The 12,799-nt window shown below is 33.1% G+C and overlaps 2 protein-coding genes across 2 annotated transcripts; one reads left to right on the plus strand and one right to left on the minus strand.

Annotated features, from left to right (window-relative positions):
* Positions 1-1,889: 1,889 nt before the first annotated feature.
* LOC112507132 (TMV resistance protein N-like) lies at positions 1,890-5,867 on the plus strand. Its single transcript, XM_025111572.1, has 4 exons — positions 1,890-2,507; positions 2,669-3,758; positions 3,846-4,181; positions 4,272-5,867. The coding sequence occupies exons 1-4, from the start codon at positions 1,993-1,995 to the stop codon at positions 5,772-5,774; spliced, it is 3,444 nt and encodes a 1,147-aa protein (XP_024967340.1). The 5' UTR covers positions 1,890-1,992; the 3' UTR covers positions 5,775-5,867.
* Positions 5,868-11,642: 5,775 nt separating this feature from the next.
* On the minus strand, positions 11,643-12,094 carry LOC112507142 (putative two-component response regulator ARR20). Its single transcript, XM_025111583.1, has 2 exons — positions 11,763-12,094; positions 11,643-11,706 (listed from the first exon to the last, which is right to left on the minus strand). The coding sequence occupies exons 1-2, from the start codon at positions 12,092-12,094 to the stop codon at positions 11,643-11,645; spliced, it is 396 nt and encodes a 131-aa protein (XP_024967351.1).
* Between the last annotated feature and the right edge of the window lie 705 nt (positions 12,095-12,799).

Genomic DNA, 12,799 nt, shown 5'->3' on the forward strand with positions numbered 1-12,799 from the left:
GTTTTAGTGGATAAAATCTTACTCGATAAGTAAGCGATAATGTTGAATTTTACCGGTAAGTGTTTAGGTAAACGGCCCCTTAGAACGTTTACTATGTTAAGGTTTTTCATAGCTTTTTCCTTACATATTTTTGTCACCTCAACAATTTAAAAATCTCAACATATCTCCAGAATGTCAAAAGCCTGACTCATGTTTTTTCATAGCATTTTCAAATTTTTTAGGTTCAGCCATTTTAACTTTATATCATTTATATTCTTAATTATAAAAATCAATATATTAAAAATATATCATAACTTTTTAGTATATTTTAGATGAGGGTAAAGGCTCTAACTCCAATTGTTTTCGGATGTAAATGGTGCTAAAGCTTGACAAGGTTTACTACCCTAACAAATAATGTTCGGAATTGATTGTGAACGAATGTGGTGAGGGTGGTTTAAAGAGATGTGTGTGCCTTGGTCCCGAAAACCGTTTTGTTTCATGTGCAAGGTTTCATGGCACGTTGGATGTATGTGAGAAGAGAATTAAAGAGGCTATGGATCAAACTCGACGTTGGTTTTGATGTTGTTTTAGAAAATAAATGATGGATGGATGTCAGGGATGAACCCAAAAAAATTTTCAAACGTTGGTACCATTTGACTATAAGAAAAAACTATAGAGAAAGAATTTTAAACAATAACACCGGTTGACTATAAGAAACAAATATACAGAATTTTTTTCAATCGGCGACATTATTTGACTAAGAAAATAACACTAATAAAATTTGAATTTGGGTCTGGAGTGGAATAAAAGTTTTGCAAACTAACTCTACCAAATAAAACTTGTTCTCATTGTAGTTTCAAAATGCATACGATGACACACAACAGATTAATTCGGTTGCACCTTTTACCAACATAATTTTTTTACCCTTCAATAAAGAAATAATACGATGACACGTGCTACCATAACCAACATGATAGGTCCGCTCATGATGGATGTGGTGCCCCAATTGCAACCATTGTGTTGTAGGTTTGTTCCCCACTACTTGTAATAATGACAAGTAAATTTATATTCAATAAAAATATAATATAAATTTATATGTTTTTGAATAAATGCATGAAAAGAACGTGTATTGAATAAAGTATAAAAGTTGACTTGAGGTCAACACACATTGCTTTCTTTAAAGAACTAACAGGAAGTCATTTGCTGTCATTGATGGGGGACTTATTTTTTTTTTTTTTTTAAGGGTGTTCGGGCCAAAGCCCGACTAATCCCCGGCAATTTTGGAGGCTAAACATGACCTCACTTAAATGTCGCCAACACTTCCCTCCTAGGGCTCGAACTCGGGTTCATGACTATGACATGCCCAAGCCTTTACCACTAGGCTAGAAGGTCTTTGACGGGGGCCTTATTATTTACTTCAACTTATATTACTTTATGCATAAAAAATTGTTTTTAAGAGTTTTTGTCAAATGCTTTATAATATATTATAGATAACATTTACATCATTTCATTCAAATGACTGATAAGCACTTAACAGATAAACGTTTTAATAAACAACCCTAAACAAACTCAAGTATAGGTAATTTTTTCATTTCCTTACAAAACCACACACAAAAAACTTAATTGGTTTTTATTATTAAAAAAATTCATTGTAATTGTTTTATATGTAAGTATTTTTTTTTATAGCTAAATTGTTTATTTAACTTTATATTGTTTTAATGGAAGTTACATCGAGAAAACAAGGAAACTTCCAAAAAGTTGAGGGACTGAAAGCGTAATTAAATTATAAAAGTTGACTTGAAGTCAACACACGTCTCTTTCTTTTTATATATATAATTTGAGAACTCAATTTGTTCTTCACACASAGACTTATCCAACACCACATCTTCTGTAAGTCATCCATTCGTTTCTTTTCTTTTTAAATGCTTGTTTATTCTTTCATTTTAGTTGATCTAAGAAACGCCCGACTGTTAATCCATCTTTTAAAGCTACTCTTTTTTAGTTGATTTTTACATGTGTTTAACACAGCTTTCATCATTCACAATGGCTTCTGCATCCGTTCAACGGCCTTGGTGGACGTATGATGTCTTTGTAAGTTTTAGAGGTGAAGATATCCGTAGAAGCTTTATGGATCATCTTTTCAAAGATTTAGAACAAAAAAGAATTCATGTGTTTAGAGATGATACGGATCTCACCCTAGGCGAAAATATATCTCCTAATCTCGACAAAGTCATTCAAGAATCGAGGTTTCTGGTAGTCGTCTTCTCTAAAAATTATGCATCTTCGTCATGGTGTTTGAGGGAACTTGTAAAAATCCTCGACTGCAAGGAGGCGAGAGAGCACAAGCATGAGGTTCGAGTGATCTTCTATGACGTGAAGCCTGATGTGGTGAGGAAACAGACTGGGAGCTATGCACAAGCGTTTGAAAAACATGAGATTTCAAATAGAGCAGAGGTTGGTAAATGGAAAGAAGCTTTATCCATGGCTGCCAACTTATCTGGATGGGATCTCGAGGACATGGCAAATGGGTAAATTTTTTCTTTACTRTAATGATTTAYATCTCTARTCAAATTAACAAGGGGYCRTATCATTTGAATTTCATTAAGWAGYTGYTTTTCTCCCAAACCAATTCATCTAGTAACTTTATTAGAACTAATTCTATAYATTTGGGGTTCTTTCTGGTCAACAGGTTTGAGTCCAAATTCATTGATAGCATCTCCAAAGAAATCCTAAAAGCATTATCTCATGAACCTTTGCATGTCGGCCAGAACCTGGTAGGGTTGGATGCACGCATAAAGAAAATGAACTTGTTACGATTTGTCGGRTCAGATAAGGTACASATGATAGGGATATGTGGTATTAGTGGAATAGGAAAGACAACCCTAGCCAAAGCTATTTATAACTCGATGTGTATCCACTTTGAGGAAAGTAGCTTTTGTGAAAATGTCCAAGGAGTCGCTAAGCAACAAGGTCTAACTCAAGTCCAAATGCAACTTATTGGTAAAATCATGAAAGCAAGAGTCATAGAGATAACAAGTGTTAGTGAAGGAATTACGGTAATAAAGCAAAGGATGCCAACGAAGCCAATCCTACTTGTTCTAGATGATGTGGATCATTGCGATCAGTTAGAAGCACTAGCGGGTTCACCTGTTTGGTTTTTTCCAGGAAGTTTTATTATTTTCACCGGTAAAGACAAGCAATTGCTAAGGTCTCATAAAGTGGATGAAATCTATGACATGGAGTTTCTCGATGATTTTGAATCTCTTGAGCTCTTTAGTTTGTATGCCTTTCATGAAAAACATCCTACTGAAGACTTTCAAGAACTTGCTCTGCAAGTTGTGAAGTATGTGAAAGGCCACCCCCTTGCTCTCAAGGTCTTGGGATCTTTTCTTTACGGAAAAACTGTGAAGGAGTGGAAAAGCGAATTGGATGAGCTCCAAGTATATCCTAATGAAGAGATACAACGGGTGCTTCGATTAAGTTTTGATGCGTTAAGCCCTCAACAAAAAAACATCTTCCTTGATATTGCATCTTCATTCATTGGTGAAAATAAAGATAATGCAACAACTATACTAGATGGTTGTAATTATCATACAGATACAAATATCAAAGTTCTAGTTGACAAGTCATTACTTGTCGTTTCTAATGATTTGCTTGAAATGCATGACTTGATCCAAAAGATGGCAAGGGAAATTGTACGCGAAGAGTCAAACATCCCTGGGAAGCGAAGCAGGTTGTGGATTTCATCGGAGGTTTATGATGTATTGAATAAAAACGAGGTAAGAAGTGGCATATGATTATTTTTGGTATACGACACTCTTTTCGATCTAAATTATATGTTCCATATTCTTTTTACTTGGATCTAGGGAACAGAAGCGGTTGAAGTCCTTCACCTTCTGGTAAGGGAATATTATCCGAAGGTTCACATTGATGGTAAGGGTTTTGCACAAATGAAGAATTTGCGGATCCTAAAAATATATGATGAAGAACTTAGACACCGTTGGCATGCATTTGATTTGAAGTTGTGGAAGGAATCTAAGGTGAATTACGATGGGAAGTTGAAATTTTTATCAAATAAGTTAAGGTTACTTTATTGGCATGGATTCCCTTTCAAGTGCTTCCCTTCAGATTTCTATCCAGAAAACATCATTGCCATCGACTTGTCTTACAGCCACATAAAAAATCTTTGGACATCGCCTAAGGTACTTATTTTGCTTTGTATATGCATTCCTCCTATGTTTTTAATACCTGGAGATGTAATTAAGTGTTTTCCTGTTTATCCTTGATGTTAGTGTTTTGAAAGGTTGAAAGTGATGAAGCTAAGGCATTGTCGTAACCTAACAAGTACCCCCAATTTCACAAGGATCACAAATCTCGAAGAGCTCATTCTTGAAGGTTGTGTGAATTTGGTTAAAGTCCACCCATCCCTTGGGATGCTCAAGAAGCTTGTTGTTCTAAATATGAAAAACTGCAAATGTTTTAGGAGATTCCCTTGCAAAGTCGAAATGGATTCTCTTGAAGTTGTGAATCTCTCRGGTTGCTCAAAACTGGACAAACTTCCTGAATTCTTTGACACAATCCAGACTTTGAAAGAGTTTTGTATCGATGGTACCGCCATAACGRAACTTCCTTCTTTTGTATTCTCTCAAAACAACCTTCAAGTATTGGGATTAGGTCGACATGAGAAGAGGATTCGGTCTAGATGGTGGGGTTCAATTTCTCAAACTTCATGGTTTCCAAGTAAGATGCAACATCCCCAAAGTCTGGTAATGCCTTCATTGGCGAATTTACGTTACTTACGAGAATTAAATCTTAACGACTGCAATATATTGGAAGTGTCTGATAGCATTGGAGGCTTATCATTTCTAGAATGTCTATACTTGAATGGGAACCACTTTACTAGCTTACCTGGATGTTTAACTCAACTTTCTCATCTTCGAAATCTTTTTGTTTTGGGTTGCAAGAAGCTGGAAATGCTTCCAGAACTTCCACCTAACCTTCGGATTCTTGACGCGTCTTTTTGCACCTCCTTGCATCAACATCCACCTAACAATTTTTATATTCAATCATCCACAAGCATGCGTTTTATAGGTTGTCCAAACTTGTTTAGGAATGTTAGTATTGAAAGCCAGTTTTGTATGTGTCAGCCTCCACTTGATCTTAACTCATCTATAACCTCCCATAGTTGTAGAAACCTGATTTCTTCTTTGCTTCAATTTCTGGAGTTCCTCATTAACATACGTGAAATCTTCGGTGGACAAGACAATTACTGTTTGGATATAAAATATCATGGAAATAGAATTCCACAATGGTTTACATATACAAGTATGGGAAATCACTTACATGTTGATTTGCCTCCAAATTTCTGCTACAACAAATTGAGGGGATATGGATTTTGTGTTGTTTTGACATCGAAAAAGTCTTGTCGTCATAAATATTTCCACAATCCACCAAGGTACCATGTGGACAACTTTGATGGGAATTGTTTGGTTTGGCAATCATTTAATTGTCACTTTGGAATCCGTGAGTCAGATGTCATATGGTTTTCTTTTGAGAGTTGGATTCATAGTAAGCATCGGCATCGGAGTTGGCAGAAGGCAAAGAATTTTGTTACTGTTTCGATTGGACACGATGATGATTTTGAGGTAAAAGAATGTGGTTTTAGACTTGTTTTTGACGAGGATATAGAAGAAGAGACGAATTTCAGTCTCATTCAGGAGTTCCAGACTCCAACACAAGAAGGAGGTGCCATCAAAATGAGGAGGAATAATCAACATTTCAATTGGTTGTGGTAGGTAGTCTGATTAACAAAGATGTATTGTGGTGATGCATATGTAAAAGCTTGGATGTCATTGATTGTAATATAATTTTGTCATTTTCCCTCACAATTATAATTTGTATTCAGTATCATAACTATATGTAATGAAAATTGTCCCTGATTTATATTCGTAATTTGTTTCAATTAACTCTAAATAATTTCCAAATAAATATCTTTCAATTAATTTTTAACATGTTTGTTTAAATCATGTAACATTACGATCTAACCTATCAACTAGTTTTTACCAAATATGACTCATTCATCAGCTACTTTAGTAGGCAACAGTTTGTTTTTCGGCTAGTTTATCTGTAACGCCCCATTCCAAAAGAAGGGGGAGTTACTTCAAACATAATGTAACATGTATATACAACCTCCAAAATAAAGTCTCCAATAGAATTAATACTCCAACAAAAATGATTTCAGACGTCTCCAAATAATTCAACTAAAACCAAACATAGTCTTGAAAAAAAACGCTAGTCTAATTACAAATGAAAGAAATCAAATACTAGCACAAACATCAATAACCTTCTTATAACCTCTTGCAATTAAACCTCGTATACCCTCCTTCTCGAAATCTTTGCAACCCCCTTTAATTACCTGCCGTGAGGAAGAAAAGGAAACACGGTTGAGCCAAATGCGCGGTGCACGGATAAAAAATTATAGTACAAAAAAGTATTGCTAGCATGCAAAAATTGGGTTCAAGATGTAAGGCAATACGGGTACAAAATCTTAAAGAAACCATTAAATATCGTAACCAAACAAGTAAAATATGAAGGGACAAATCGAGCTCGAAAAACACATACACTTGTATATCAACTGATAGAACAAGTGCCAGACATATGGCCACACAGGCCTGTCCATTGGACTGCAGACCCACATGTTATTACGAGTGAATGGAAATACGTGGTAAGGGACAATTTGAATGAACATGAGTTAAACGCAAGCTTACTGGTTCATAAACATATTTAAACGAATTATATGAACGAAAAGGTTTAGGAATCCGTACCTTGAACTTCACCAAGCTTATCAATTCCCCAAGTCTACACCTTTATTCCCAACCTAAAATTACCCAAGCTTTACTATTAATCCTAATTGATAACTTAATGACATAAAACGAAACAAATTCGATTTTACGACTATTAAAATAACCAAAACCCAACCATATTCTATGAATCTTAAATACTAAAATGGAAGCAATATAAAGAAAATGGAACGTAACTTGTGAAAAGCTCCATAATAGGGAAACGCATGGCACTCATCAAATATATGCACCAACAACTTAATTTCTATTTGGGCAGCCCCTTCCCACACACAACAGTAGCACAAACAGAAAAGTCATGCCACACCGACGATCGTTTGACCCGTTTTTCCGGCAATATACACACCTCTTTTGATGATAAAATAACTGAAACTCTACCTACTAACTTTAAGCAATAACTATGACTAATTTTGAGGGGGAAACGAGCAGAATTTTGGGGCTCTATTGACGAACCACATGCTAATATTGACTGAATTGATGACTTTCGAGCCACCRAAATGACTTCGATTTGACAAACATAGTTTTAAATTCACTCGTGATTTAGGTAAAAGTTAAAATAAACCAACTTAATTAATGATGAATCATATTTATGTTAGCAATCCACGAATTATGTGGTGTAAAAAAAACATCATGAAAACATTTCCAACAGATTCTTAAAAATGAAGATTTTTGCTCCAACAGTTCCCTAAAACCTTCTTCAAAATGGGAAAAGTATGAGTCAGAAAACGAAATTCTCCAAATAGCATCTTCAATAAGTTCTCCAAAAATTTCCAAAATGGAGAATCAAAATTCAAAATCTCCAAAAGGTATTGCATTCAACACTAACAGCTTCTTCATTTTAGAGATCACAACAATAATTATATCATTAAAATATTCCATACATTTAATAAAATATTAGTTCTCTTACCTAAAATTTTAATTTCAAAATTTCTTATTGCTGGAATAAATAAATAAATAAATATTTCTCTATCATTGTAATCATTTTTGAAGAGTTTTCTAAATTTGGAGATTTTTGCACCCTCCCTCCTACTTTCTCCATGTGAAATCCTGCGAAATACCAACCACACTTACAATATTCAAAATCCTACGTTTATAGATTTGAAGGGAATCCCGAGATTTTCAAATCCGGGAAATCCTTCAAACCAAACATGGGATTRGAATGAAATTCATTTCCAAATCTCACCAAATATAATATGATCCTACAAACCAAAGGAATAACGTAATCTTTCTGTYAATTGTTTTCAAAAGTTCATAAGCCAACGAATAACAAAAAGTAAATTTTGATGCTGATAAATAAAAGAATCGATTTAAATTTTCTATTCATCACCATTTTCCTAAATAACGTACTCCAATTTTCAAGGGTTTAACGCGTTTAAGTTCAAGAAGAGCATAACCAATTCTTACCAACTGATTTAAGTCAATACGTTGTTGATATGTTGCCTGACTGCTAGATTACAAAGGAATGAAGAACTTGTACAAATAAAGAACCATGATCAAAGACTACTGCATACTAACATCTGGAAATCGTTATATATATATATCTATATATATATATAGAGGGATGTTATTCTACACCCTTTGCCATTCCTACACCCTATACAACCCTCATCTCAACCATTCAATTTTTAATCAATTAATTGTTTCATAATATAAAGTATTAATCATAATTAATAAAGTATTATTCATATTCCATAAATATTTAAATCATAATAAATGAACTCCAATCATTTCTATAAATATCTCAATTAATTGGGTTGCAAAGGTTGTACAAATGCACAAGGTTGTAAAAGAAATATACCCTATATATATATATATATATATATATATATATATCTCAAAGGAAAAAAATGGTCTAAGATTTGCATTGTAAATGTATATACATGTATACCTTTGCTCAATAATGGAAAATTGATGTGTTATAAATTTATTAGAAAAGTACTCGTCCAATACAGCAAGATATATCTTCATTATAATCTTTCGTTTTATTTTTTTGTTTCTATTGATATACTACGATTTATGTGGTTTCGATAAAGATAATGTTTTTACTTTTGGATAAAAATAAATTTGAAGATTTCATAAAGATTTGAAAAACATATATCGATATTAATATCAATATAAATATTTAAAAGTTCTCGTTTTTTGTACAATTTCTTTATTTCAATTTTTTATTATAATTTAATTTAGGTTTAATAGCAAAGTAATTTATTTTTGGCTTAACAATATAATTTTTACAAAGATAATGATTCTGTTAGAACTCAATGATTATCCAAATTATATTTTAGATTTTTGATATTTAAAATAAGATGTTTATAATGTATTTGATTATTTTTATCTGCAGTTAGTTACACGAATTAAAAAATAGAGTTTTAATAATTTGTACTTATGCATAGGAGTGTAAATGATACGAGACAACTCGCGAGCTACTCGAGATCGACTCGGTCAAAGCTCGGTCAACACTCGACTCGAATAGGCTCGACTTGAACTCGAGCTCGACTCGACATATTAACGAGTCGAGTCAAACTACTCAATACTCGACTCGAAAAGCTCGTGAGATACTCGATTATTTTATATATAATTAGTTTTAAAGTATATAATCAGGTTTTATGATAAAATTTGTAAAATATAATTAATATAAATGCCTTATACTTTTAGATATTTAAACAAAATTATGCTTTTTTTAATTATAAAAATTAATCAATTTTTTTTAATTAAAATCACAATTAAAAAAGACAAAGAAAAACTATAAAAAAAGTTAGTGAAATTGTCTCATATTGGAAGATAGATGGTAAAGGAAGAAAGAAAAGATGTTATAAAAAGAGAGGAAGATGAATGAAATTTTCTAACTTTGTCTTTTTGATGATGAAGTTTGAAGTTGATCTCTTTATTTTTATAAAAACTAAGAGAACACCTTTAAGTTTTAAAATTTATAAGAGAAATACCCTAAAATTTTATAAATTTCAATGAGTGAGCTTGGTTCGAACTTGATTCAAGTTGCAGTTCGAGCTTGATTCGAGCTTAGTTCGAGTTCGAGTCGAGCTCTGATTTTTACTACTCGTGAGTTTTCGAGTCGAGTTCGAGCTTGGAAATTCGGTTTCGAGCTCGAGTCGAGTATAGTGATACTCGAGCTCGACTCGGATCATTTACACCCCTACTTATGCACAATTTAATTGTAATCTTAAATTTTAAGTAATACGTATTAATACACAGTACTTCATATATAAAGAATGGTTTTTAAGACTTTTTTGTCAAATACTTTATAATATAGTATAGATAATTGCAAGTGTACAGATGTGCAGCAACCGTAACAAGTTTATGTGAACTTATTATAAATTTTATATTACAATTAAAAAAAGTGCAACGTTACGTAAACATAAAATATATTTTACAATTACTAATTTACGATTTATTATATATATATATATATACACTACAACAAAAAGAGGTTTATAGGACACTTTTTTGGGACATTTTTCGGAAACCGTCCTATAAAAAGGCTAATAGGACACATTAGTTTATGAGTCCTATTTGATTTAATCTTATATGACACTTAATTTTGATGTCTTATTAACATATCTTGACGTCCTATCATGTAATCTAATACGACACTTTTGAATGTCATATTATTTTATGGTCTAATAGGACACTTCTAAGTGTCGTATTATTTTAAAGACTAATAGGACATTTTAAAGTGTCATTATTTTAGAAATTAATAGGACATTTTAAAGTGTCATTATTTTGGAAATTAATAGGACATTTTTAAGTATTAGTGTTTAAAAGCTAATAGGACACTTAAAAGTGTCCTATTAGAGTTTAAAATGATATAAATAACATATTAACATCAAATCTAGRTCCAAATATAAAAAAGCTATTAATATATGATAATTTACTTAATAAGCCCATTTTATTAAACCTTTTGACTTGGGCCTAAAAAAATTGTTACCAGTCCACTAAATCTCAACCGGCTCCAGTCCACTAAAAAAATTGTTACCAGTCCACTAAAAAAATTGAGTCACAGACAAACTCACCTGATTTCACTCTCGCCTTCGCCTCTCGCCTCCGCCTCTCGCCTCTCACCTTCGCCTCTCGCCTCGCTCACAGACGAACTCACGAACGGAAACTGATTCACGAATCGAAATCGCAATAGACCTTGACTCAATCGGCTCTCGCTCTCTGCCTCTCTCGGGTTTCGACTATCGACCGGCTCTCTCGCTCTCGCTCTCGCATTTGTGGCTTGTGAGGTTAGGGTTATTTACTATACTTTTGAATTTCATATTGCAAACAAGTGATGCAATATTTCATATTGCTTCTATACATCTGCATTAAAAGAGATTCGTGATCAAAATTGGGTGAACATTGAAGAATGCGAAGAACTCATGACAATGATGAACTTAGTTACCTGCAAATGACTTTTCACATGAGCGATGCTTAGTCCTCTGACATTCATTAGCTGCAGAACTGACTTACTAAGCAGCTTCTGTAAGTCATGTATACATATATTATAATATATTGTAAGTCATGTATACATTCAAGGAGTTGCTTCTGCAGTAAAGCCAAAAACATTTCAAGTTTTGACCAACTAAAATCGTTGTTTAAATTGAATGCATAATTGATCAAGCATCACCAACTAAACATCTAATTTATTCAGATATTTAAGTCTTCCATTTTTTGGAACCAATGAAAGATCTAAAAAAACAAGTCAACTGGTTAGGTAGTGTGTCCTACTTATGAGACTTACAATTGCACCAACTGTAGGAATGATTGAAAATATTACAGATCTGAAGTTTAACGTTTTCAAATCCTTAGTGGCTAAGCCCATTGGTCAGAAGGTCTAAAATTACCATGAACCCTGTGTACTAGTTGGGAAAAGGTACTGTAAACCACATAAAAGGATAAGAAAACTATTATGACTGTGATTGCTAAATGTACCGAAGTAATTTACAGAACTTACTCTCTTGTCCACCAAGCCTTTCGATAGCATTYACAAATGCGTGATGGAGTTCTGGAGTCCAACGAAGTCTAGGCATTTTGGAGCGAACATATTGCCTAACTGGACCTTTTCTATTCTTTGATGAACTTCCTTCACCAGTCTTCTCATCATCCTCAAGACATAAATCAATATACTCTTCGCTGCTTGCTTCTTCATTCAAGTCAAAAGATGTCACATGCTTATTTATTGAAGAAATAGATGATGTGTTTTCTCCATACTGATCAAAACTATTTTCCTCATTACCCTCTAGCATATCCAAATCCCCAGACATGATTCTCTCTCTCTCTCTCTCTCTCTATATATATATATATATATATCTACAATCAAAATGTTGAAGTTCTAAAGCCGAACTAATCCTGCAATTAGTAATCAAGAAAAATTAAGTACACTTTGTTGTTTATACATTATATAAGGTAGCAGATGGGAAAAAAAGTGAAGGATAAACATGGATCAAGCTATTGTAGAGAAAATAGATGATGGTTAATTTTACTAGATTATGAAGGCATGCAGAAATTTTAATTCTAAATATAACTTCTCGTGCTATGTACACACACATAGAATTAGCACCTTCTTTTTCACTCATTGGTATACTGCACCTACCATGAGTAGCATACCTAATCTAGTAGTTAAGAATTTGAATACGATATTTAGGTCTTTCATCTACTTGCGTAATCGCTGGTAACATAAACACCAATTTTGCTTGGTTCCAAACTTTTGGATATAATAATTTGAGTCTTTAGGAGAGTTTCTTCTGAACTTCAATATTTATGAGCTATCGTATTAATCAGTCTCTACTGTTGTACCCATATGTGTTTTGAATTGATCAGATCAAACGAAGTGTAATGACGAATGAAATTYWGGTTGATGAACTAAAAGTCCACTACAAAAAAAATCTTGCATGAAATTCAGGTTGATGATTGATTTAATCCACATGATATGAAAATATTAAGCAAAACATTAATGGTATAATGGAAAT

This window comes from Cynara cardunculus (assembly GCF_001531365.2).
Source record: "Cynara cardunculus var. scolymus isolate 2C chromosome LG 1, CcrdV1, whole genome shotgun sequence".
NCBI lineage: Eukaryota > Viridiplantae > Streptophyta > Magnoliopsida > Asterales > Asteraceae > Cynara > Cynara cardunculus.